Here is a 24,619-nt window from a genome sequence, read left to right on the forward strand (position 1 = left end):
ATTCTTTTTAGAAACTGTTTACTTCAGAAGCAGAGAGAGCACTCCCATTCACTGGTTCACTCCCCAAATGTCCTCAATGCTGGGACTGGACAGAGGCCACAACTAGGAGCCAGGAGCACAGTCCAGGCCCCCATGTGGGTGGCAGGAACCCTCACCAGCTGTGTCCCAGGAGCCAGGAGCACAGTCCAGGCCCCCATGTGGGTGGCAGGAACCCTCACCAGCTGTGTCCCAGGGTCTTCAACAGCAGAAAGCTGGAGTCAGGAACTGGAGGAGCATGTCAGACCCAGGCCTCTGATGTGGGACACGTGCATCTGAAGCAGTAGGTTCCATGCTCGCCCTCAGAAACCCATCCTTCTATCCCAGCCTACAGGACCCTGCTCAGCGCAATCTCGCTTCATGGGGTCCCCATCTTTTAAGTCAGCTTAGGGGAGTGATCCTCAGTCAGGAGCAATGATGCCCCACAATGAACATTTGGCAACGTCTGGAGACAGTTTTGGTTGTCACAGATAGGAGCTGGGGGAAGCCACTGGGCAGGGGCAAGATGCTGCCCAAGTCACCATGCACAAGACAGACCCCGACACAGAGTTGGCTGTCCCAACATGCGGCCAGTGCCAAGTGGGAAATCCTGGCTGAAATTCACTTCCTCAACTCTTAGACACTGTTGGTGGGAATGTAAATTAGGGCAGCCACTGTGGAAAACAGTATGGAGATCTCTTAAAAAACTAGAACTAGACCTGCCGTATGATCCAGCAATCCCACTCCCGGGTGTGTACGCAGAAGTCATGAACTCACTGTGTCAGAGACACCTGCCCCGGTGCACTCACAGCAGTACTGTTGACAGCAGCATGGAATCAGACAGGGTGTCCATCACCCGATGAATGGATAAAGAAAATGCGTATATGCACAATGGAATACGGAACATTACTCAGCTGTACAAAAGAACGAAATGCCATCATTCGCACAAAATGGTTAGAACTGGAAGACCTCATCTTGACTGAGATAAACAGACACAGAAAGACAAACAGAGCATATACTCCCTTATATGTTGGAGCTAAAAAAAAAAAGTCCTGTATCAGTTTTGCTGAAAATACAGTGTTTTATCAAACTTCGTTTTAGCAAACAAAATGAAAGGGGTTATATACTACTGTGGTATTAATGATCTTGTGCCTATTTTAAAATCTACTTTGTGAGTGAAGTTGAATATTTTTTCATTTGATTATTGTTTACAGACCTTCCCTATTTACCTGCTGGACTATGGGTTTTTTATTTTTTTATTTGTTGAATTCTTTATTTAGTAGAGCCGTTAAGCCTTTGACTATAATGTAAATTAAATATGTTATCTAAAACAATTAAAAATAAAATTTGGGGGGCCAGCAATGTGGCTTAGCAGGTTAAGCCTCTGCCTGCAGCCCCAGCATCCCATAAAGGAGCCAACCAGCTGCTTCACTTCCCATCCAGCTCTCTGCTATGGCCTGGGAGACCAGCAGAAGACGGCCCAAGTCCTTGGGCCCCTGTATCCATGTGGGAGACCCAGATGAAGCTCCTGACTCCTGGCTCTGGCCTGGCCCAGCCCTGGCTGTCGCAGCGACGTGGAAAGTGACCCAGTGAATGGAAGGTCTCTCTGCCTCTGGGTCTCTGTAACTCTGCCTTTCAAATACATAAATAAAATCTTGAGAAATAAAAAAGTAAAACTTCAAAAATTCACTTGCTCAGAGTCATGGTGTCGGACCATATTTATCTAAAGTTAGTTCTCACCCGCTGTGTCCTTCATAGGTCACAGACTCATCGACTGAGCCAGCCCCTAGCTCAGGCACTTGCTGCCTTTATTGGTGACCCAGGCAGGAGGATTGCCATAAAAAACTTCATCTCTGGAAGAGAGTTCTGTCCTTTGTCAGCTGTTTCAGAATGTCCTCGAAGGAAAACCACTTTTGCATTCAAGTTTTCCCAACGCCAGCTTAGAGTTCCTCACAGAAAGTCAAAAATGTTTACGTGATTTTGTCACCCAGAGGCCCAGCTAACGCTGTCAAAAGTGACCTCTCCCACTCCCACCCTCCGAGCGCCCACCCACTTCCCCCTCCCTCCGGGCTTCCCAGGTCCTGTGGGAATAAGCGGCTGGCTGTGCGCTTCCGCCAGTGCTCGCCTACTGCAGTGACTCTGCCTAAATCTCACCTTCAAGCCCCAGAGATTAATGTTATCTTATTAGCAACACAAAATGGAAAAGACCGTGCACTTTCCATTTAATCTGCTTGGTTTCCCAGGCTGCAGGGAGCTTCTCCAAGGAATGTGCTTAGCTTTTGTTAGAGGAAAGAAAAACAAAACAGAAAACCCCACAACATATTATTTGGCATAAATCTGCCTATCTAATTTAGATTTGGAAACCTGCTGGTTAAGTCCCGGGGCTGTCATTTTTGTTCCCAAAGAGCCTATAAATCTCCTTGTTATTAGAAAATTTCATATCATAAACTCACTGCTGCAAATCCCACTTTTACACTCTGTCCTTCCCGACAAAACAGACGCTCAGTCTGCTCTTAGCCTCATTGGCGCCATCTGGTGGTATTTCTGCTGTCCTAGCACTTAAAAAAATTGACTTCAAGTGAGCCCCTGTTCAAGCATTGCGTATATTGCATCTATCCTATTCAGAAATAAAACTGATCAACTTTTAAAATACAACTGACTCACTTTAAAATAAAAATAAGCTCATTAAATGCTGAACAAAAATATTATAATTTAAAATAACCATATTTTCCAATACAAACAAACAAAAAGGCAGTGAAAAGAATGGCTTTACTTCACATATTTGCATAGCTCTTTAATATTGGCTTAGTAGAAGACATCTAAATGCTCATATCTGATTTTGCATCCAATCTGTTTAAATAGCTTGTTTTGGTTGAAACTTATGAAGAAAATCTGGCCTCACAAAGATAGGTAATTGGAAAAGGGAGTGTGGGGAGCAACTCAGACTAGACTAAGTTACTGGAATTAAGACTTATTCTATGCATCTGCTCTCCCACAATATGGCGCTGGGAGAGGAGAAAACAGCTTCTATGCAGCTGCCTCTTGCCAACTTGAGTGATGACCTCCAGGAGCTGATCCTGCTCCTGATTGGAGGAGAGCAGCATACTCGGCGTGTGGGCAGCCGAGTTGGGATTGGCGGAAGAGGACTATAAAGGAGGAGAGAGACAACATGCACCAGGAACATCTAAGGGGAACATCTGAAGGAACACCTGTGCAGCCCCGAGAGAGCCGGCCGGCGGTGTGCCGCTCCCCCGCGGAAGTGGGGAATGTGGCAGGGGGAACCGCCCTTCCACGGAGGTGGAAGGGTCGGTAGCCAACCCGGGAAGAACCAGCAGCAAACCCGGGGAGGGCCGAGCAGACGAAAGAACAACGCAGGGTCCTGTGTTGCTCCTCCGTGAAGAGGGGGAGCGACAGGGAGGACTATTTAAAATTTTTTTTCACATAACCAGGCATAGTCTTCATTATTTTACCAAAACTCAACCATAGTTTTTTTAATTTTTAAAATTTATTTTATTTTTACTTATTAGAAAGAGAAAGAGAGAGAGAATCTTCCATCCACTGGTTTACTCCCCAAAGGCCTACAACTTCCAGCCCTGGGCCTGGCAAAAGCCTGGACCTCCTTCCAGGTCTCCCATGTCAGGGGCAGGGACTCAAGTACGTGGGCCATCAATGCTGCTTCTCAGGGAGCGCGTTAGCAGGAAATCGAATCAGAAGCAGAGCAGGGACTTGAACCCAGTCATCCAGTAGGGGATGTGGGTGTTCCAAGTGGCACCTTAACTGCTGCACAACAAGGCCTGCCAGCTTCTTAAAGGTTAGTTGGGGGCTGGTGCTGTGGTTCAGAGGGTTAAACCACTGCCTGCCACGCCAGCATCCCACATGGGTGCCGTTTTGAGTCCCAGCTGCTCCATTTCCGATCCAGCTCTCTGCTATGTCCTGGGAAAGCAGTAAAAGATGGCCTAAGTCCTTGGGCCCCTGCACCTGCATGGGAGACATGGGAGAAGCTCCTGGCTCCTGGCTTTGGATCAGCTCAGCTCTGGCTGTTGCGGCCACTTGGGGAGTGAACCAGCAGATGGAAGACCCCTCTCTCTCAAGTAAATACATAAATCTTACACACACACACACACACACACAAGCGCATGCGTGCGTGACATGCCCATAGGCAGCAGTCTTCAGGTGAAGGCTTTTAGTGACTGTGTCCACTCCCCCAGTCCCCACGCACCTCACCGTCATGAGTGTGATGCGTCCAGCCCCAAGCAGATGCGGGATTTCTGGACGAGCTGCACCCCACCCCCACCCCCTGCACGCCCTTGGGGAATGTTCAGGAGAGGATCAGAGGGAGGAGTCTTCTCTTTCCAGCTTGGGTGAAGCGCAGGACAGGATGTGAGTCAGTGTCCTTCAACCAGCCACCCTCATTCACCTTGGCCCTCAGGACTGCTTCCACCTGCAGGGCTCCTGGGGCTGCCTCACACACTTCTTCTTTTTTTAACAGGCAGAGTTAGACAGTGAGAGAGAGAGAGAGAGACAGAGAGAAAGGTCTTCCTTTTTCCGTTGGTTCACCCCCAAGTGGCTGCTACGGCCAGCGCATTGCGGCCGGTGCGCTGCGCCAATCCGAAGCCGGGAACCAGGTGCTTCTCCTGGTCTCCCATGTGGGTGCAGGGCCCAAGCACTTGGGCCATCCTCCACTGCACTCCCTGGCCACAGCAGAGAGCTGGCCTGGAAGAGGGGCAACCGGGACAGAATCCGGCGCCCCAACCGGGACTAGAACCCGGTGTGCCGCCGCCGCTAGGTGGAGGATTAGCCTAGTGAGCTGCGGCGCCAGCCCAATATCCAAGATTTCTTTCGTAACCTTCTGTGACTTCCACACACCCTCTTCAACTTACTTGAAACATTCCATCATTTCCATTCCAGTCTAGAGTAAACTAGCCATCAGGATGAAGTCAATCTTACAAACCTTGTCCTTTCTTTATTCAAAATAACTCTTTCCTTTTAACCTTCCTTACCAAATGCACATTTCTATAACATTTTTAACACAAATTTAACATGCTGAGTATACAAGAGTTTACATTTAGACACATTATTTAATTTGCCTTTACACAAGGACCTGGGCCATCCTCCACTGCACTCCCGGGACACAGCAGAGAGCTGGACTGGAAGAGGAGCAACCGGGACAGAATCCGGCTCCCCAACCAGGACTAGAAGGAAAATTAGCCTATTGAGCCGCAGCGCCAGCCACTCGCACACTTCTTCATGGCCTCCCGGCGTATCTGGTCTCACTGCAGAGAATGTTGCCTTCCACAGGGCAGAATCTGCTCTGTTTCTGCCTTTCTTTCCCTTTGGCTCGTGCCCAACCCTCCCATGTCCCCTTCCTGCAAACCTGACCATTTATATTGTAGTCTGACACCCAAGTAGGTAGCCGGAAAATCTGCTCCTAAGGAGGCTACTACTCTGACCTGTCAAAGAGTCCTCCATGCCTGGAAAATCAAGTCTTACAGGAAGCAGAGACCGGCACGGTGTTAGCGAGGGAGGGGCGTGGGCTGGAGGCAGGGAGATTGTAATAGGAGTGTAGGAACGGAACGTGTGCACCTTTTCCTGCAGATGATATGGAGTGCCAATCACACCTGCACTCAACGCACATGGTCTCTGCTCTCCCTTCACCTTTGCCCCTGATCACAGAGCAGTGTCCTGAGCCTCCCAGAGACCACGCACGAGGCCCTCCTGGCTGGATGCAGCAGTGTGGCCAGCGTCGGAGAGGAGGAGCAGCAGACGCCCACACTTCGCCTCCACCCCTCTCCCTGGGCCAAACATGTTCTCCCACTTGAGTCAGTTGGACTTGATGGGGTGGGGAGCACAGGGCTCAGCGGATTAGGACCTCAGCCCCAGCCTTGAACAAAGCACATTCCAGGGACAGGGTGTGCAGAACCGAGGCCCAGCCCGGCTCCTCTCTTGGTGAGCTGCGTGCTGGTACTCTGCCCTCAGGTTCTGGCCACGAGGATCCTAAGCAGCTGTGCCCCCAGGAGATCGCCACGGCTCCTCTGCTCGGAGAACATGCTCTGCTCTCCGTCCTCACCAGCTTCGACTTGAAGCCTGCAGATTGGTCATCCTAGCATCATCTCTCCACTGCGGGGAGGGAAGTCCCATCAGGACTGGGAAGCTGGCCCTGGTGACTGGAGGGCTGTAGAGTCAATCTAGCAAGATGCTAGATTGTCAGTGGCCCATTGTCTTAAGACTGTCTCCCCAAGCTACTTTGTCATTGTTTTGCTGAAAATCAAATTACTCTGTTCATTGTAAAAAAAAAAAAAAGTTTAAAAAATTCCATAACATTTTGGAATCATCTATGGTAGTTTTATGCATATCAATTGTGTAGCTTTTAAAAAATGGAAATATATTTTGAACATATAATTGGGGTTAAATGTTTTTCATTTTTGTATCTTGCCTTTTAAGTTATCATGAGTATTCCATTTCCTTCCTTATTCTTGCATAATCTGATTCTAAGGGCGACATAATTGCTCATATGGTTGATGATAAAACCATTTGAAAGGCAGAGTTGCACAGAGAGATTTCCCATCTGCTGGTTCACATCCCAAATGGCCATAACAGTCAGGGCTAGAACAGGCCAAAACCAGGAGCCAGACTCCAACCTGGCCTCCCACGTGGGTGGCAGGAATTTGAGTCTTTAAGCCATCATCCCCTGCTTAGTAGGGAAGCACCTGGACCAGCACTGCAGTATGCGGCAGCTGTGCTACGACAGCTCCCCTGCGGGAGTGGCTGATAGGACAGGGCCACTGCGTTGTTTCACGCCATTGAATGCTCCCTTCCTTTAGGACTCAACTCGGCACATTCCCGTGAAGTCAGCCAGCCTAGCTCAGGCCAACCCCATCCACAGTGCTTCCTTAGCACCCTGTCATCACAACACCTCCATCATATTAAACAGATGTCTTTCATTTTTGGTCTTTCCCACCAGACCACACGGTGCCTGGGAACCAGAGTGCTGCCTCAGTGAGCTTGGAGTGTGTGGCTGCAGCCCGTACTGGGTGCACAGGAGGTCCTCGGTGAGGGCCCTGCCCACAGGCAGAGGGTAAGCTGCATCGTGTGGCCACGCAGTCAGTGTTTCTCCCTCGCAACGGGAGTCTCCAGGCTCCCACTTTCTCGGGTTCTGGGTTGGGCAGGGAAGAGGGGCAGGCACACCAAGAAACTCACCACTTGAGGACTTGTAAATCAACCTCACAAATGCACATGCTAAATCAGACAAATCCCAGCTCCACTGTTAGCTGTGTGGCCTTGGGCAGGTGGACTCCCTGACTCTCATCTTCTTCGAGGTAAAATGAGGTTAATAACGGGACCTACCCCTAAGGATGTTGAGAGACTGGAAATGAGATAACAAAGAATCACAGGGCACATGTTATCCTCGATACTGTACTGCCAACCGGCTTTCCAGAAACACAACGATCTGTGTGCCTGCAAACAGCACACGACACCTTTCCACACGGCACCAGCAAAGGGTTCAAATTTTCACCTTTGCCCAGACTGATTTTTTTAAGATTTGATTTATTTATTTGAGAGGCAGAGTTAGAGAGAGAGGGAGAGACAGAGATCTTCCATCTGCTGGTTCATTTCCTAAATGGCTACAACAGCCAGGGCTGAGCTGATCTGAAGCCAGGAGCTTCTTCCGGGTCTCCCATGTAGGTCCAAGAGCCCAAGCACTTGGGCCATCTTCCACTGCTTTCCCAGGCCATAAGCAGAGAGCTGGATGGGAGGAGCAGCTGCCAGGACACGAACTGGTGTTCGTGAGATGCCAACGCCACAGGCAGAGGCTCAGCCTACTACGCCACAGTGCCGGCCCCTTGCCCAGTCTGTTTTACAAAGGTTACCCGGACCCAGGACAGATTTCAGCAAAGGGTCCAACCTCCCCTGACAGTCCAAGCATCCGTCACAGAACATCAGAAGGGCAAAGAGATCAGGAGTGAAAGGCTGCGGCATCACAACACGGGCGTGTCTGAATTCCAAGTTCAGAAGCCTTTTATCCACATGTCAATGAGACAGAACTCAAGTGGTACAAGACACGGTCTACCTGTGAACTCATACCTGCTTTGCGATCTGTTTGTTCCAGAAGCAGACCAGAGAGGTTAAGTGGTTGCCCAGGGTCACACAGCTGAGAAAGAAAGAGCAGGGCCCAGCATGGTGACACCGCAGGTTAATCTGCTGCCTGCAATGCTGACATCCCATATCGGAGTGCTTGTTCAAATCCTGGCTGCTCTGCTTCTGACCCAGTCCCTGCCAGCGCACCTGGGAAAACAGCAGAGGATGGGCCAAGTTCTTAGGCCCCTTCCATCCATGTGGAAGACTCCAGCCCGGCCCAGTCCCGGTTACAGTGGCTATTTGGAGAGTATGGAAGACCTCTGTCTTTCCTTCTCTGTCACTCGTTCAAATAAATAAATCTAAGAGTACTATAGCTACCAGGAATCCAGTGGCAAATCTTGTCTCCACATGTCAGGTGGACAGTGGCAGGAGGCATCCTCCATTCATGAGTGGCTCTGAAAGCAAACTCCATGGCCTGTATCACAGAAAGTCAATTATGAGAGAGAGAATCACCTGGCAGGCACTGTCCACAAGCACTCCTGTGGCCCGGGGGGACTCTGGGACGATCCTCCTCTGTCCCACAGCATTCCTATTTCTCTCCATAGGCTTTCTTTTTGTCTTTAGTCCTTTTTTTAAAAGATTTATTTATTTACTTGAAAGGAAGAGTTATAGAGAGGCAGAGGCAGAGAGTCTTCCACCCGATGGTTCACTCTCCTAATGACCGAGACCACTGGAGCTGAGCTGATTCAAAGCGAGAAGCCAGAAGCCAGGAGCTTCTTCTGGGTCCCCCACGCAGATGCAGGGGCCCAAGGACCTGGACCATCTTCCACTGCTTTCCCAGGCCATAGCAGAGAGCTGGAGTGGAAGTGGAGCAGCCGGGACTGGAAGCAGCGACTATATGGGATGCTGGCACTGCTGGTGCAGCTTCACCTGCTAGGCCCCAGCCCCAGCCCCATATGAAAACTTTTTTTCTTACATATGAACATTTCCTGAAAACAATCCAGTTTCTTGGACATCAAGTTCAACCAAAAAGAAAAGGAGGGAAAGGACCACAGCAAACCAGACGTAATTGTGGTAACAGTTTTATTCAAGTCTCTGTGTGCTCTGGCGTTGGGACCAGGCTGAGATCAGCATTACACTGTAATACAGTAAGAGGTTTAAGCCATTGAACCAAGCCTGCTTGGCATCCCTAGTTAACAATTTACAGTACCTCGAAAGAAAAACAAAAAGCAAAGGGAAGAACCTGATGAGTTTCCTTCAGGACTTTTCCATCTTTAAATATTGTTGACAACATACAATAACTTAAATCCCAAGGCAACATGGGAATTCAAGGACGCAGGGCGAGGACACAGGGACAAGACACCAGAGTAAACAGGGGTGAAAACCATTGCTAACTACAGAGGGGCTGAACGCACACACAGGCAAACTCCACCTGGACCTTAAGGTCCTAATGGGGTGGAAATCCCAAAGATCTTCTTAAACTCAGCAAAATCCATCTCCAACTCCTTTCCTCAGGGCTCTAAAAGATGCAGTCTTGGCCTAGGAGGTACCTGGGTGGGGTGTGTGTGGCTGTGGGTGACTGTGCAGGATGGTTGGTGAGGGGAATCAGAGGAGAGAGTTAACAAGTTCATGTCCTCCCTTCTCTGCTACAGCTGGGAGCCAAGGGCCTGTGGCTCAATACGACACAAAGGCTAACGTCCAGTTTCAAGGTCCCGAGGGCACAGGAGCTACAGTAAAGGCTTCCAAGCTCGATGCACAGGGCACACAGCATGGGGAAGCTGTTGTGAAGAGCAGTCGCGGGGAAACGGTGGACTGCACACGGAGCCACGGGATCGACACCTTCAAGCCCCGGGTGGAGCGAACCCCTGCCAGCTGCATTTCAGGGCTTCTGAGCAGTGGTCTAGAAACATGCTCAGAGGGAGACGAGGGACTCTGGAACCCAGCAGAGCGGTAACTAGCTTCCGGGCTGTGTGACCTGGGCAGTGCACACAGCCACGCTGCCTCAGCTTCCACAGCCCTGGATGGGGATGATACTGCAAGGAGTCAAAAGATCTATGAGGGTACTTCAAAAAGTTCATGGAGAAATGGAATTAAAAGAGGTGGGCAGTGTGGTACAATGGGTTAAGCTGCTGCTTGCAATGTACCAGCATTCGTTTTCAAAGTGTTCCACCGATTCCTGACTCCTCTGCTTTTGATCCAGCCTTTTGCAAATGTACCCTGGGAGACAACAGATGATGGCTCAAGTACTTGGGTCCCTGACACCCACGTGGGAGACCCAGATGGAGTTCTGGGCTCCTGACTTCAGTCTGGCCCAGCCCTGGCTATTTTGGGCATTTAGGAAGTGAATCAGCAGATGGAAAACTCTTTCTCCATCAACTGTGCCATTCAGATAAATAAAAATAAACATTTAAAAATAGAATAAAGTTTATTTTGATGTAAAATTCTTTTGAAATCCATGCATAGTTTTTTCTTTTTTTCTTCTTCTTCTTTTTTTTTTTTTCTTTTTTTCTTTTTTCTTGACAGGCAGAGTTAGACAGTGAGAGAAGGAGAGACAGAGAGAAAGGTCTTCCTTCATTGGTTCACCCCCGAAATGGTTGCTACGGCTGGTGTGCTGCGCTGATCTGAAGCCAGAGCCAGGTGCTTCCTCCTGGTCTCCCATGTGGGTGCAGGGCCCAAGCACTTGGGCCATCCTCCACTGCCCTCCTGGGCCACAGCAGAGAGCTGGACTGGAAGAGGAGCAACCGGAACAGAATCCAGCGCCCCAACCGGGACTAGAACCTGGTGTGCCGGTGCCGCAGGTGGAGGATCAGCCTAGTGAGCCACAGTGCCAGCCCCAAGCATAGTTTTTTCAACATATGCACTTTCATGAACTTATTTAAAATTTTTTTTTTGCAGCAAAATAAACGTATTCTTTAACTTCATTTTTCATGGGCTTTTCGAAGTGACCTCACATGTACATAAATCCCTAGGACAGAGCCTCTCACACAGAAGAAATCCATATTTCTTAGTTAATATTAGTCCCTGTGCCTGGGCCAGGATAAACCCTTGCCTTGCTCTGGTGACAAAGAAGAGATTGGCCATGGCCAGCATGGCTTCGGGAGACGAATGATCAGAGTGAGGTCAAGACAACAGAATGATAGGCAGCAGGAAAACGCTCCTGGTGGAAGTGTGATGGGCAATATTTTGCAGCCACAGAGGTGGGCGACCCTTCTCTTGGCGTGTGAGGGAGTGAAAAGGCCTCCACTCACTTCCGCCCTTGTGAAATCTGGCAGGGAGGATGAATGAGGCCTGGTTACACCTCCCGGGATGCATGCGTATTCCAAAGGGGTTGAAGATGGGAGAACTGGACTTGCCATGGCCACTTCCTTTCACCCAGAGCTCCCACGAAGGGTCTCCTAAAAGCTCACGGGAAAGGCAGATGATGAGAAAACCATGCATGGGTTCTCCCAATTTTTGCCCAAAAAAAAGGACTTATTTTTGCAAAATAGACTTATCTTTTAATTCCATGAATCTTCTGAAGCTCCCTGGTCCATGTCCAAAAAGGGGGCTGCAAGGCAGCTGGAGGACACCCTTAGTTACAGGCCCCAAATAAAAACCCCAGACGCCACCTGTCTTCAGTCGTGCTATTTGAGCCTGACACTTCTGGAGAGCTACCGTCCCACTCAGGCCCGGGCAGACGGGCTTCTAGAAAACAGAAAACCTACTTCACAGTGAAACCTAAGTCCCATTCACAGGTCCAGGTGAGGGGCAGGCAGAGCAGGGTGCGGGCAGGTGAGGCACTCGCCTTGGATGCCCAACTTCACAGGCACCCCAAACATTCAATAATCAAGGTAAGTCATGTATCAATGCAGTATTTTAACAAATCAGAATGAAAAGAATCCATGATACACATAGTATCCACATTCCAAGTGAAGTCGGGCTCTGTGTAGCAGGTGTCTGGGTGTGGGCAACATACCGCCTCGGACACCTGTCACTTGCCAGGACTCCCCAAAACCATTCTGCCTCTGGGTTCAGAATTCCTGGATGTCCACTGCACACGTGCCAGCAGGAAAGGCCTGAAGCCCTCGAGCTGTACTCCAGTGTCCTGCCCTGGCCCCTGCCTGCTGCTCAGTCAAGTAAATCCAGGTGGGGGTGCTTGCTGGGAGGCAGGTCAGATCAGTCAGAGAGATGGGTCGGGGCAAGGCAGGGCTGTTTCCAAGGGAAACAAAAAGAGGTGTGGAGATACCCTGGGGCTCTCTTTCCAGCTCAGTGCCCAAAGCAGGCTGCACACAGAGGACGCAGGGAGCACGGGCACCAAGGGTCAGAGGAACCAGGCCTATTCAGCCTCTCAGCAGCATGGGGAGGCCCAGGTGGTAAATGGGTAAAGGAGGGGGTGGGCCTCATCCCCATCAGGAGAGGGAGGCCATGAGAAACTCAGGAGCCCAGGCTAATCAGGCACTTGTTAACTGGCCTTAATCAGCTCCCATCTCCTGCCTTCCAACACCAGTGCCCAGAGGTGGTAAGCGCCCAGGCAGCACTGCCCGGGGGAAGCCGGGAGCCTGAAGGCTCCCCAGAAGCAGCAGCGGGTTACCATTTCATATGCAGACTTTGATTTATTTGGATTCCTCTCCGAGGAAAAGGCTGATTTGCCAGAAAGAAGACGGGCAGCTGGCGATGCGTTCCTAAGTCATCTCTGCCTGAGGGAGGGGCGGGTGGTGGATTCCGCCAAATCACAGGGAACGGCTGACATGGACGGCTGCTGACCCTCGGCCATGCAGCCGTCCCCCACACACTGTCCTCCGTTGGGGAGGCCGTCCAGCAAGGTGAGAGGCTTTGGGGAAAGGCATGCCATCCCCAGTCCACAGGTAGGGTCCAGAGACACAGGCAGATGTTGGCACTCACATGCCTGTGGACAGACAGCTCAGATCACCAGGTTCCTGCCCCTGTGGTGCCTTAACCGGCTGTAATGCACTGCTGGCTGCTCTCACCTCTGCCCCACATTCCCCAGAGCCCTCAGGAGAAGCCCAGCACCTGCTTCTTCCCCCAGCTCCTTCAAGATGCAAAGAATGTTTCTGAGCTCCAGACCAGGCCCTCACACACCTGACTCCAAGGCACAGGCTCCAAGAAGACTTGGTGAAGAGGTCAAGGTTCTGCATTCACAGAGGGGCGGGCTGGACACACAGCTCAGCCCTGGAGTGTACCGTGCCCAGCCCTGCCACCTACTGCTGTCTGCTTTAAAGAATCAGGATGGCTCAGGAGGTGTCTTCTCCACATGGGGGAGGAGCAGGGAAGGGACCTCCAGTGTGGCCGCTGTGGAGGCAACAGTGTGGACCAAAGGTCAGGAATGATGTCCAAGGGGTGCCTCCCCGTGTCTCTGAGCAATGGTGGCCTGGGGAAAAAGGGATTATGTAAGGACCCAGCACCACGACACATGCCCCATGGGGACCCTGTTGCGAAGATTCTTCCAGAAACTGGTCTGATTCCAGGCTCTGCAGATAACTGTCACTCTGAAGCTGCCACCAACCTCCCAATTCCTAAGACACACATGGTGGGGCCGGCCAGCCCGCCAGGCTAGGTGGGGGGTGGGGGGAAAGGATGCTTGTCATGACCAGGTGCTGTGTAATGCGGTGAAAGAGCATGTGCCAGGCCCCAGGGCTCATTAGTCACGCTGAGCCAGCTCCAGTCACTCCTTTCCCAGAGGCCACAGGGTGAAAGAACAGGCGAGCCCCCGAGGCATGGGTGGCAAGCACCACACCGTCAGCTCTAGCAATTCATCCTGTGGGGACAGAGGACATGTCCTCTAGGAGCTGGCGAGGAGCCAGGGCTGCTTCAGGGACCTTCTCCGACACATTCTCCCACTGCCCTTGTGAGGGAAGCATGTGACAGGGCTTTTAAAGGTAGGAAATCTGAGAGAGGCCAAGAGACAAGCCTAAGGTCATGCGGCAAAGGCAGCCTGGGAAACAGAGCTCCCGGGGCTCAGCGCCTGCTGGCCCAGCTCAGCAGTCATCCCAACAGCTTTCCAATTTCTCTGCACTGGAATCTTCCTCTTCCAGCATTCCTCCTTCTCCACCAAGTATGGCCCAACACAGAAGGAAAACGGTGTCCTTCTGTGAAGGTGAGGAGGAAAGCCGGCACTGGCCTGAGCTGTGTAAGCCCAGTTCATCATGGCTGTGATTAACATCACTGCTGCCGAACCCTAGGCAGATGCCAACAGATGCCAAGCTAAGAGCAGCCACCAAAGCCTCTTGGTTACAAATAACACGAGGATACCTTCTGGCAGTGGCCTGGATTCCATGTTGACTATCAGCAGTAGGAGCTGAAGGACCCAAGGAGACGGGATCTGTTCCCTTCCCCACCTTCCACGTGGTGAACACTTGCCAGGGGCAGAAGGGAGGCGTCTCCAAGCAGAGAGAAGGCAAGGGACAAGGGAAGCTCCAGCTACTTCTGCTCAAGAGGCTTCAAACACAGCTTTAGGGAACACAAGTCTACAGGAGACCACTCAGACCTTCCGCTCTGCAGAGGCTTATCCTGTCTCCTGCCCTGCCCCAGAGGCAATGTGGCAGGCAGGGGCCCGCCAAAGGCTCGGCTCGCAGGGGCTGAGGGCGGGCTTTGTGGATGCTCACGGCAGCATCTTTGGAAATGACCCTTCTTTGGCGTCTTTCAGGTACAATTAATTCCTCAGCAGAGCCCCAGCCCTGCCTTACCCTTTCCCTGGGTGGCTAAGAACTGGGGGCCACCTCCTGCTTGGTATCACGTTGCCATCATCCCATATACACCCTGTCAGTTATATCTCCCTAAGAAAGATGGCTGCAACCTATCAAAATGCAGAAAATGAAAACAAACAAACAAACAAACACCAAGTAGAGGAAAAACCCCTACCTCCTACCACAGAACATGGTCTAGAGCCAGCATGATTTGGATTATGCTTTAGGCTGTGCCCTACCAGAGGGCCATGTTGTGGAGCCAAGAGCATGTAAGAGGAGTTGGTGGCTTAGGGACTGGGATTTTGGGGGCTCAGGGAAGGGCACAGTGCAGACCATTTATGAACTTAGATCCTCCGGAAGAGGACTCACTTGGCTGGCTGGAGCTGCTGATAAAACTCACTCTTCCCTCTTCTAACCTATGAAAAGAAGTATGGAGGCAAAAATAATCTCTTGTGTATTGGCTTCCAAGAGGAGAGAGCTGAGATGCGCTAGAGAACACGGGGCGTGGGGGGTGTGGCGGGCTAAGGAATGAAGCAAGGGACAACCTGAATACCAAGGTCACCCTTTCAGTCACCCCCAGGGCAGGGCTTCTACCACAGCGACAGGGAAAGAGCAGAAGCCAAATCTATCACCTATGCCAGCTCCACCACTCTCCCCACTCTGAACTGAGCTCCAGTAACCCAGGGAGATACTCCACGGTAAGACAATGGAGCAACAGTGAGGGACAGGGACATGACCTAAGGACTCTATTCCCAACCACGTTATTTATTATTCCCACACAAAGGTGACTGTTTGCACCTAACACAGAAGACCTCCAGGTAAACGGAAGCATGAAGATGGATGTGGGCAAGCTGCTCTACATTCAAGTAAAGGAAACAAATTCCAGAAAAGTCAGAGTTGGCCTCTGTGGTCCTTTCTACCCAGTTCATGGCCCAGAGCCCAGCACTAGGGGCCTCTAGCCTCGGTCAGTTCCCAACTAGGAAACTGGGGACCTGGAGGTTAGTGCCCACCACTGGCTCACTGAGCACTCAGAACAGTGGTCGCTCTACTATACTGGCTAAGAAGTCCCTCAAAGTCCCAACTGCCAGTGCCCAGGGCCCACCCTCACAGGTTACTCTGGTACACTGCAGAGCTCTCTACTCACCACACACATAACTCAAAGCCCACTCATTCCAAGATGGGAGGGAAGGCCAAGGGGATGGGATGAAACACAGAGATCAGACGACAAAAGGGTAAATACAGGGACTTTGTCTCTGACTGCAGACTGGCACCAGTGAGCCTCCCAAGAAACTATTCCTGGGATGAGCATATGTTTGTATCAGCACCTGGTCTGCTCACGTTCTGACCCCAGGTGGGTAGAGGGGTACCTCAACAGGTGCTGGTTTCTGCTCTAGAATGTCTCCCAAAGGAACAAGGACAGACTCTGCTGCCCTCTTCCCGGCCCCTCGACTCTATCTTTCCTAGCTCCCCCCTCCCTGTAGCTCTCACTGGGGCAGCTGCCCTTACTGCCTGTGGGGTCAAATACACAAGTGGGGCACCTGGAAGTGCTGGTAGGTAGTGCCAGGGGTATCACCCTGTATGCTCTCGTACTAAGCCATCTTGCCTTCAGCCTTCCAGCTGGCAGGAAAAGGACACAGGGGAGCACGCATCTCCCATCAGATGAGATTCCGAGTCACGGGTGCTGGAGGAGAGGGTGAAAGGAGCGAGATCACAGAGCGTCCAACACTGCAGTCTGGGAAGGCTGGACTCAGGGCTAACCGAGGGGCTCCTGGACAGCTCTGGGCATCCCCGACTGATCAGGAGAGGGAAGAGCAGACGGATTTGGCTGAGTGACTCTTCAGAGTCACCCTCAAGGCGAGGAAGACTGTGGAGGGCGGAGGATATGCAGGCACCTTCCCTCCCCTACACAGCCAGAGCTCATGTCCACAGTCCCTATGATAGACATGGACAGAAAGGCCCTACAGGGCAGGAGACCCTCTGAAGTGGCCCTCTTTCCATCCCTTCCATCTTCAAAGTGCATTATCAGTGCAAGAAGCAGGGCTGGATCTCAGGGGTTTCCAACTCTAAGAAAGGGCTGTGCCAGCCAGCTCCCCCTACTTCCTCCAGCGCCCTCTCCCAACCTCCTCCCGCTTCCCCCTTGCCTACCCCTGACCTTTGTCATGCTAAGACCAGAACTCCTGCTGGATCTCATAAGGGGCAGGCCTGTGAGTACTCAGCTCAGCTCTGCACAGTGGCACGGTGCTGTCCTGACTCTGCCCCTCTGCGTCCAAGTCCAGAAGTGTCCGCTCGGCGGCAGGCAGCGGCCCTGCCTGGAATGGGAGCAGGGCTGGCAGTCCGGGCCTCTCCTCCACAGTGCTGCTGCTGCTAGCAAAGCAGGAGTCCAGGTTGCTGGGCGTCTCTGTGCTCGAGCTGTTGGCTGGGGAGGCGCTGCGCGCGTGGCTGGGGGACACGAACCACCAGGGGTCCAGCCGCTGCCGGTTGGCGGAAGGACGTGGCCTGGGCAGAAAGTCCAGAGTCTTGGGTCTCTCCAAGGTAGAGTCCTGCTGTGAGCTCCAGCGCCTCGGGGTCGGGGGGAAGACCACACTGGGGTCGGGGAGACGGGGGAATTCACCCGGGTCTCGGCTGGGACTGGGGGTTTTCAACATTCCTGGCCAAGGAGACAAAGGAAGAGGCACCATTATTTCTGGGCCAGGCAGTAGACTGCTGCCTCCCAGCCCTGCCAGATACTCTGTACGTGGTTAACAAACAAGCAAACATGCACTGAGCACCAAGTACCTGCCATGTGGCGTGATGGGAGGCCGTGGGTATACATCAGTGGGCTGGAAGGTCATGGGCCCTGTACCCAGTTACAGAAATGGGGCCACATTTGTCATGAAACAACTGAAGGTAGATGTTGGCAAATGATGAACAAGCTGGCCACTTGTTTGTAAAGTCTTTTTGGAAAACAGCCACGTCTGCGCTGAGCAGTCTCAGTGGGACCTGTAAGGCCCACACAGCCAGCAACACTGCCTGGCCCTTTACCAAGAAGTCTGCAGACTCCTGACTTAAGGGAGTGCCGTTCCTTTACTGTTCATCCATTTCACACACACGTGACAGGAATGGAGCTGAGTCCCAGAGTGTAAAGGGGAGGAACAGAGGATGTCTGCTCCCCAAAAGGTCACACCTCTGGCTCTAACAAGGGGCCAGCCAGCAGGCTGAATGGTGCTGACATCTCTCTGGAAGGGACTGTCATGTGCCTCTGATGGACTAGCGGCCATCTCTAAGTCAGAATCTGTCTTCTGAGAAGCACGGCATGGTGGGAGGAAAGACCCAGGATGAGAGCATGTGTGTCCAGTGTTAGACAGTGAAGGCCACATGCACAGATGGGCCGCAGTTCACCTGGAAGCCGCTCCAGGTCTACTGGGGCCGGTGTGAGTCAGGGCTGAGCGCTAAAGGCTGTGATGCATGGGCGGAAGCTCATCTTATGAACATGTCTGAACTAACGGCTGGAATGTGAGCCCAGCTATGTGCAGTGCAGGAATCCTTCCTGTTCCCTGAGGCACCCTCCCTGGGGAATAACCGGAAGCTGGGCTCCTGCCCTTCCTGTCCTCTGAAGCCCCCCTGCCCCCTGCCCCCACACCCTGAAGCCCAGGACCTGCACATCCCATGAGAGCCAGGGTCTGGCTTTTCTTGCAACCTGCCTGCCTCAGGGAAGCAGTCCTCAGGGCAGCAGGAGTCAGCCGGCTCAGACCACCCCAATCCCAGACCAGTACTTCTTGACTGCCTGAGTTCAAGAAGAAATGGAGTCCCACTCGAATCCCCAAGTGGAAAGAGGAACCCAGGTACCTGCAAATGTCTCCGCTCCAGGAGGAGAGCAGGACTCACCTGTCCCAGGGCTGGGGCTCAAGCCATTGCTGGAAGGGCTCCTGCTGGCTAGGAGATCCTCTGGCTTAAGGGCCCCATCGGAAGGAGTCCGCCGGTGACTGCTTGGCTGTGCGGGGGCTGTGAGGGTGACGTGGGTGGGAGTTAGGGACTGGTGAGGGTCTCGCTTGAAGCGCTCCACTCGGACGTTGACCAGGGGGTTGTGGGTGCAGGGAGTCCGGGGCGGGACCTCGGCCGGGCTGACAGGCATCTCATACACCACGATCTCATCGCTGTCCGAGCGCAGCAGGGAGCGGGTGGAGTTGCACTCCGAGATGGAGGAGAGCGAGAGCAGTGTCAGGGAGGCCGAGGGGTCCCCCAGCAACAGCATGGGCTCCTCCTTCTTGAAGAGCTTTCGGGACGGGGGACTGGTGCTCCGACGAGGGCGGCTGGCCCTCTGGAAAAGCCCCTCGCGCCTCTTCTTCTCTTCCCGGGCTGGTGGCTCAGGCTCCTCCGGGGGAAGCAGCTGGCACTTGCCAGCTTCCAGCAGGTCGAACCCCAGGCCCGTGGCCGCAAGCACAGCCCCGCAGCCGAGCAGGGCCACCTCACAGCGGCGGTGGGGGGGACCGCCCCGCTTGAGGCTGTTGGTTGGCGTCAGCTGAGGAGTACTGGTGGCCGAGTTCACTGGAGTGGGCTCCTCATGGACTCCATCACTGGAGGGGCCGTCCCCATCCTCACCTCGAGGAAACGGGATACAGAGGTAGGACTGGTTGGGTGAATGCTGCAGACGACTCTCTGTGCTCCCTGGGCCTTCGCCGTCCTCATCCTCTGCGAAGATGGGAGGAGTGCGGGGGAACAGGGAGGAAGCAGCAAGAGTAAGATTCCGGTCCTCTCCCCCAACTCCAGGCCACCTGACTCAGGCTCAAGGTTGCAAAGGTCAAATACTCTGATGGCCAGGATGTGGAGCCGGACATTGAAGCAATAGGGTTTTATCTCCTCACACCCAACTGTGACCAGGACAGGGAAATCACTCTCATTCCAGAGCCCACATCCCTCTTTGCAGGAAAGGGATCTGCTGATTTGCTGCATCTTTATGGGGACCCTTCACACAAAGTGCAGTATCATTTTCTAGAATATTGCGTAAAACAGGCACCTTCCCAATGCCTTTTGATTTCGAGAATGGCTGCCTACCAACTTCAGACCCGCCTCTTACAAAGGGTTAGACTCCCTGACACGAATGAAGGTCAACCTACTCTATAGATTATATACTACAACCTTGGAAACCTACAGAGCTACAAATATGAGGGGATCTTCAAATACTTCGTGGAAAATGTATTATGAAAAACTTACACGTGGATTTCAAAAGCTTTCTGCACCAAAATGAACTTATTTTAAATTCCATTTTCCATAAACTTTTAGAAGGGCCCTCATATTAACTGGGAGACAGAGGGAAAAATTTAACCATTCAGTCACCACCAGGCAGCACTGCAAAGCTTCCTGCGAGGACGGCTGCAGTGTTCTCATCACCACCACTAGAGTTGGACAACAGTTTGGCTCACTTATTGAAGGCTTGATCCCCAAAGTTTGCTGTTAATAGTTAACAGATTAATGCTAATGGCTAACAGATTAAGGGTGGACACTTGATTCTAATTATGGTGCCCAGTGGGAGGTCTTCTGGTCACTGAGGTCACACCAGAGGGTTGGTTATACGAGCGAGCAGAGTTCAGCCTAGCCTGTCTCCACTTCTTGGCTTGCTACATGACCTGCCCTTTGCACGTGTTTGGCCGTCCATCACTCTCATTACTGATGGGGCCACTTGACCTTAGACTGTGAATCTTCCTTCCTGAGAAATTCCTCTCAGGTCATTTTAGCTGCAGTAAAGGAAAGCGGACTAATGCACCCGGCCTCCACCTTTCAGTCTCCCCACATCGGAGTATGAGGAAAGATCCAGAAGAGGGAAGTTTGAGTGTCAGGGCCTTACCCATCTGCACTGCCCTCAGGAAATCATTCCTGGGCTCTTGGGCTAGGAGGCCAGGGGCAGGCTCCTCAGCAGGGGTGGGAAGAAACTGTGGTTTGGAAAGACCCCATGGAAGGGAGCTGTATGAACTAAGAAGTACTACGGGTCCTTAAACTGCCCTGGAAGTTTGGTGAAGAATTTTCTGAGGGAACAGTGACAGCACCAAGACAAGAGCAATGCTTACCCATCTCCATAAGGCTGGTGAACCCTGGCAGGGCTGGGCTACCCTTTGGGCCCTTCCCCAGGTTGGGGGCACTGGACGACCACTGTTTGTATCCGTCTACCAGCGACCTGAGGCTGGACAAGAAGAAACATGGAAAGTATCAGAACTGGTCACTTGACCTTACTCTCTCATAGCTGCCTGGGCCTATGGGAATGTCTCTCCTTGTCTGCTTAATGGCACTGCAGAGCCTTGGGGCACAGGCAACAACACTTACTGAGCTTACTTCTGTTGCTTCATGAACAGAAGTGCACACGCTCCAGGGCAAGAAAAGCAGTGGAAGGACCCACCCTGCTCACATGCTGCCATGGAACTGCGAAAGGACCTGGTGGGCAGATGAGACACAAGGACTGCCCAGCCAGTGGGGTCTCATGTGAGCCCATGATGAGGGAGGGTGATCAACCCACAGGCACTGAACATGACATACTTGTGATGGCAGAAACCCTGCGGTGCACAGACCTGTGAGTGCAGGCGCTAGGCTGACAGAGATGAACCAGACCACTGCACTCACACCACAGCTCCGCGGCTCCGCCCAAGCTTCTGGCATGCTTATGCAACCTTCAAAGCCATCCACTTTTCAAACATAGAAAGTCAACCCACAAAGCTGCCCCAGTCCAGTGCACTTTGGGACAGATCTGTGTGTGAGTGGGACATGATGCTGGGTTGGAGCCCTCAGTTTCTGGGGTGCAGAGAAAGAGGACAGGAGCTAGTTGTGTTCAAATCCCTGTAATCCAGTGACTTTCTGAAGATACAGACCGGATACCCCAACAGCCCTCTTTTAGAATGGGAGTCAGAGGCTCTGAAGCCCTGGTCTCTTCCCTACAGACAGTAAAAGGGAGACTGAGGAATTTGTGGGCTGTGGTTGTTTTGGAGACACTAGGATTACAACCAGAGCTTTCAACTAAAATCTATGCTCCCCAGACTCCTGGCACAGCTTCAGACAGAGAAGGACCAACTTTTTCCGCTGACCTCAGAACCAGTTATCAGCGAGTTAAGGTGTATTGCTGGTTTCACGGAAAATGCAGAACCAGAGACAAGCAAGCTGCTAAGCCACGGCTGGGGACTCACAGTGGATGATCTTACCACGTCACTTCCAGCACTGGGTCTGACTGAGGACACCCAGAATAGCAAAGTCAGAAGCAGTGGTCTAGGCCAAAGGATAAATAATCGTGTATCTCCTCCCTCAAAGTAAGGGTGAGAGCAGCACCCGAGCAATGGGAGCGGCAGGGAAGTAAAGAGTCAGGTACAGTCAGGGTGACACAGGGATCTTCCCAAAGTGCACGATGGCACAGCGCTGCTGAAAACAATGGCGGCAACAACAGTCAGCTCAGCCCTTGCAGCACCGAGGCTTGGTCTATGGGGTAGGTACGCTGTGAGAACACAGGAATGGGGGATGGTTACAGCACAGTCGGTGAAAGGGTGACAACTGGACTCACCCCAAGTGGAAATGTGGAGACTCTGATGGGGCACTTAAACCATTAGCTTTCTCACGTCTCTGGGGGGATCTTCAATGAACAGAGAAAATCAGCAGCGGGAGACGGAAGCTGTGTCCCACCCGGCCTCTCCCACACCAGAATTCCCAAGGCTGGACGTGGGTTGTGTTGCCAGCCTCCCTTCCTGTGCCTGGTGGGCAGAGCCCACATCATGAAAGACTGAACAACGTGGTCCTGCTAGAGCTGCTCCAGGCCCAGGGCCCACCCACCCCCAGGCAGCCGCAGATACCCAAGTTGTCAACAGCCCAGCGTGCATGCTTCCTACATACACCTGCTATTTTTCAAAAGGACGAAGATGCGAGTTCACTTAATGTTCTTGAATTCAAGATAGCTTTTTGTCATTACATATTTGCATCAGAAACCAGTGACTGAAATTAGCAATGTTATCACATGGAGTTTCCCAAAATTCCTGACATAAAGAGTTCTTTGCTTAAGACTAGATGGAAAGCACTTTTATTTCCTGAATAGGAAGTGAGAACCATGAAAGATGAAGTCACATATTTTGAATGGCTTCAAATGTTTGTGAAGGTAAGTCTATGTACGGAACAAGAAAATTTCAAAAGTGTTTTGTAGTGTGAAATAAAGTTAATTTCCTACCAAGATTTTTAAAAAAAAGTCTTTAAATGAAGTAAAAGCACAGAAGTGGCCAGCACCCAGGACAGCCTGGTGAACTCTATCTGGAATCACATCAACGTCAGAAATGACAAGGATGCAGGGTGAGTGTTGCAAACCCAGCTCAACCCTACTCCATCCCAGGGCTGAGGCAGAGTGGGGAGTTCCTGTTCCGCCAGAGCTCAGAGCTCAGGAGAGCACGGCACCCTGCTCTTCCCCAAGGATTCAGCTGCTGAATTCTCACACAGCTTGGGCAGTCTGGCCTACCTGGCTACAATTTCTGTTCAAAGGTATCTAGTGATTTCTGAAACCTGGCTTTGGAGAGCCAATCCTGTATGAGCCAGTTATTTTCACCCTTAACTCAGATCTGACACGAGGAACTAGATTTTGGACATAAAATCTTAGTATTTCAAGGATTACCAGAACCAATTTCATGTTCAAGGCATCTATGAGAATGTATGGGTTTCAAAAATTTTTACATTAAAATGAATTTATCATTTAATTTCATTTCCCACAAAATTTATAAGTCTAACTATTCCACTTAAAAGTTCTTTGGTGAGTCATCAAAAAGATGATGGGGACTGCTGGTCATCGTCAGACTTAGAGAAGTCAAGAATACCGCCAGGGGCGAGTGCTACGGCCAGCAGTCAAGATGCTGGTCACAGTGCACGCATCCCACACGGAGTGCTCAGGATCAGCACCCAGCTCCAGTGCCTGACTCCAGCTTCCTGATAGTGCAGACCCTGGGAGGCAGTAGTGATGGCTCAGTCGATTAGGTTCCTGTGCCTGCCACCCACAAGGGAGACCTGGATTGTGTTCCTGGCTCCCAGCTATGGACCAGCCCCTGTTGTTTTGGGCATCTGGGGAATGATCAGCAGATGAGAATTCTTTTTCCATTTCTCTGCCTCTCAAGTAAATAAAATTTAAAAAAGAGAAAAAGAAGCACTTCTAGATTCTAACACCAAGAACAGGAAGTATAAATATTTAAGCCATTGCTCTGTATGACACAGAACTGAACAAGAGGCAGGGAAGAATCATCCTAGCTAATGTTTATCTGTGCTTGCTAGGGGTCAGCTAAGCTCCTATGCACTTCACAAAGATGAACTTAATCCTCCCATCAACTGCAAGAGATACATCCAAATATTGCCCCCATTTTACAGATGAGAAAGTGTAGGACCCCCGGGCGAGGCCCAGGCAGACTCTTCCCTGGACTCTGAGCATCCGACCTGTGAAGAACCAGGACTCAGAGGGGCACAGGGCTCCTAGGCCTCAGACCCACAAGTGGAGCACAGCACAGCTGAGGCACGAAGGCCCCCTGTGCCTTGCTCAGCGTGGCTGTGGGGGGAGGCCTGACAGGAGTGCTCGCGCTCTGCAGTGATGCCAAGCGCACGTGCCAGGCTGGCTTACTCCTCAGGTCCCTGCTTCAGGACGGGGCTCCAACCAGCAGAGTCCTGTTGAGTCCCACTCACTCTTCCCATCATCTGTGTACCCCTGCCGGTACGAACAGAACTCTCAGCAGAACGCTCTAGGCTACTTAATGTTTGGGTTCATGCTACTGAGTCGCACGCCTCTAGTGGCCAGCAAACTAACTGGTGGGCTACATCCCGCCTACCACTCAGCCTCGCTCATCCAATCACATCTTGTCCATGGCCAGAGGCTGTTT

At 51.9% G+C, this 24,619-nt stretch overlaps 2 protein-coding genes across 5 annotated transcripts in view; one reads left to right on the top strand and one right to left on the bottom strand.

Annotated features, from left to right (window-relative positions):
- TTC9 (tetratricopeptide repeat domain 9) overlaps positions 1-7,268 on the top strand; it is an 87,692-nt gene extending 80,424 nt beyond the window's left edge. Inside the window, exon 4 of one of the 3 annotated variants that reach the window (XM_051826303.2) lies at positions 1,459-1,700. In XM_051826303.2, the coding sequence (XP_051682263.2) occupies positions 1,459-1,600 (142 nt within the window). In that variant the 3' untranslated portion in view covers positions 1,601-1,700. Of the gene's footprint in view, positions 1-1,458; positions 1,701-5,113; positions 5,263-6,976 lie in introns of those variants that run through there. The other 2 variants (XM_070065172.1, XM_070065171.1) reach the window with 2 other exon arrangements.
- A 1,889-nt stretch (positions 7,269-9,157) lies between these two features.
- The window catches only part of MAP3K9 (mitogen-activated protein kinase kinase kinase 9), a 91,049-nt gene continuing 75,587 nt past the window's right edge, over positions 9,158-24,619 (bottom strand). Inside the window, exons 9-12 of one of the 2 annotated variants that reach the window (XM_070065169.1) lie at positions 22,288-22,356; positions 20,816-20,928; positions 18,639-19,442; positions 9,158-17,421 (exon numbers count right to left, since the gene is read on the bottom strand). In XM_070065169.1, coding sequence (XP_069921270.1) covers positions 16,937-17,421; positions 18,639-19,442; positions 20,816-20,928; positions 22,288-22,356 — 1,471 coding nt within the window. In that variant the 3' untranslated portion in view covers positions 9,158-16,936. The remainder of the gene's footprint in view (positions 17,422-18,638; positions 19,443-20,815; positions 20,929-22,287; positions 22,357-24,619) is intronic. The other variant, XM_070065170.1, reaches the window with a different exon arrangement.

Source organism: Oryctolagus cuniculus, chromosome 20 (genome assembly GCF_964237555.1).
Source record: "Oryctolagus cuniculus chromosome 20, mOryCun1.1, whole genome shotgun sequence".
Classification (NCBI taxonomy): domain Eukaryota; kingdom Metazoa; phylum Chordata; class Mammalia; order Lagomorpha; family Leporidae; genus Oryctolagus; species Oryctolagus cuniculus.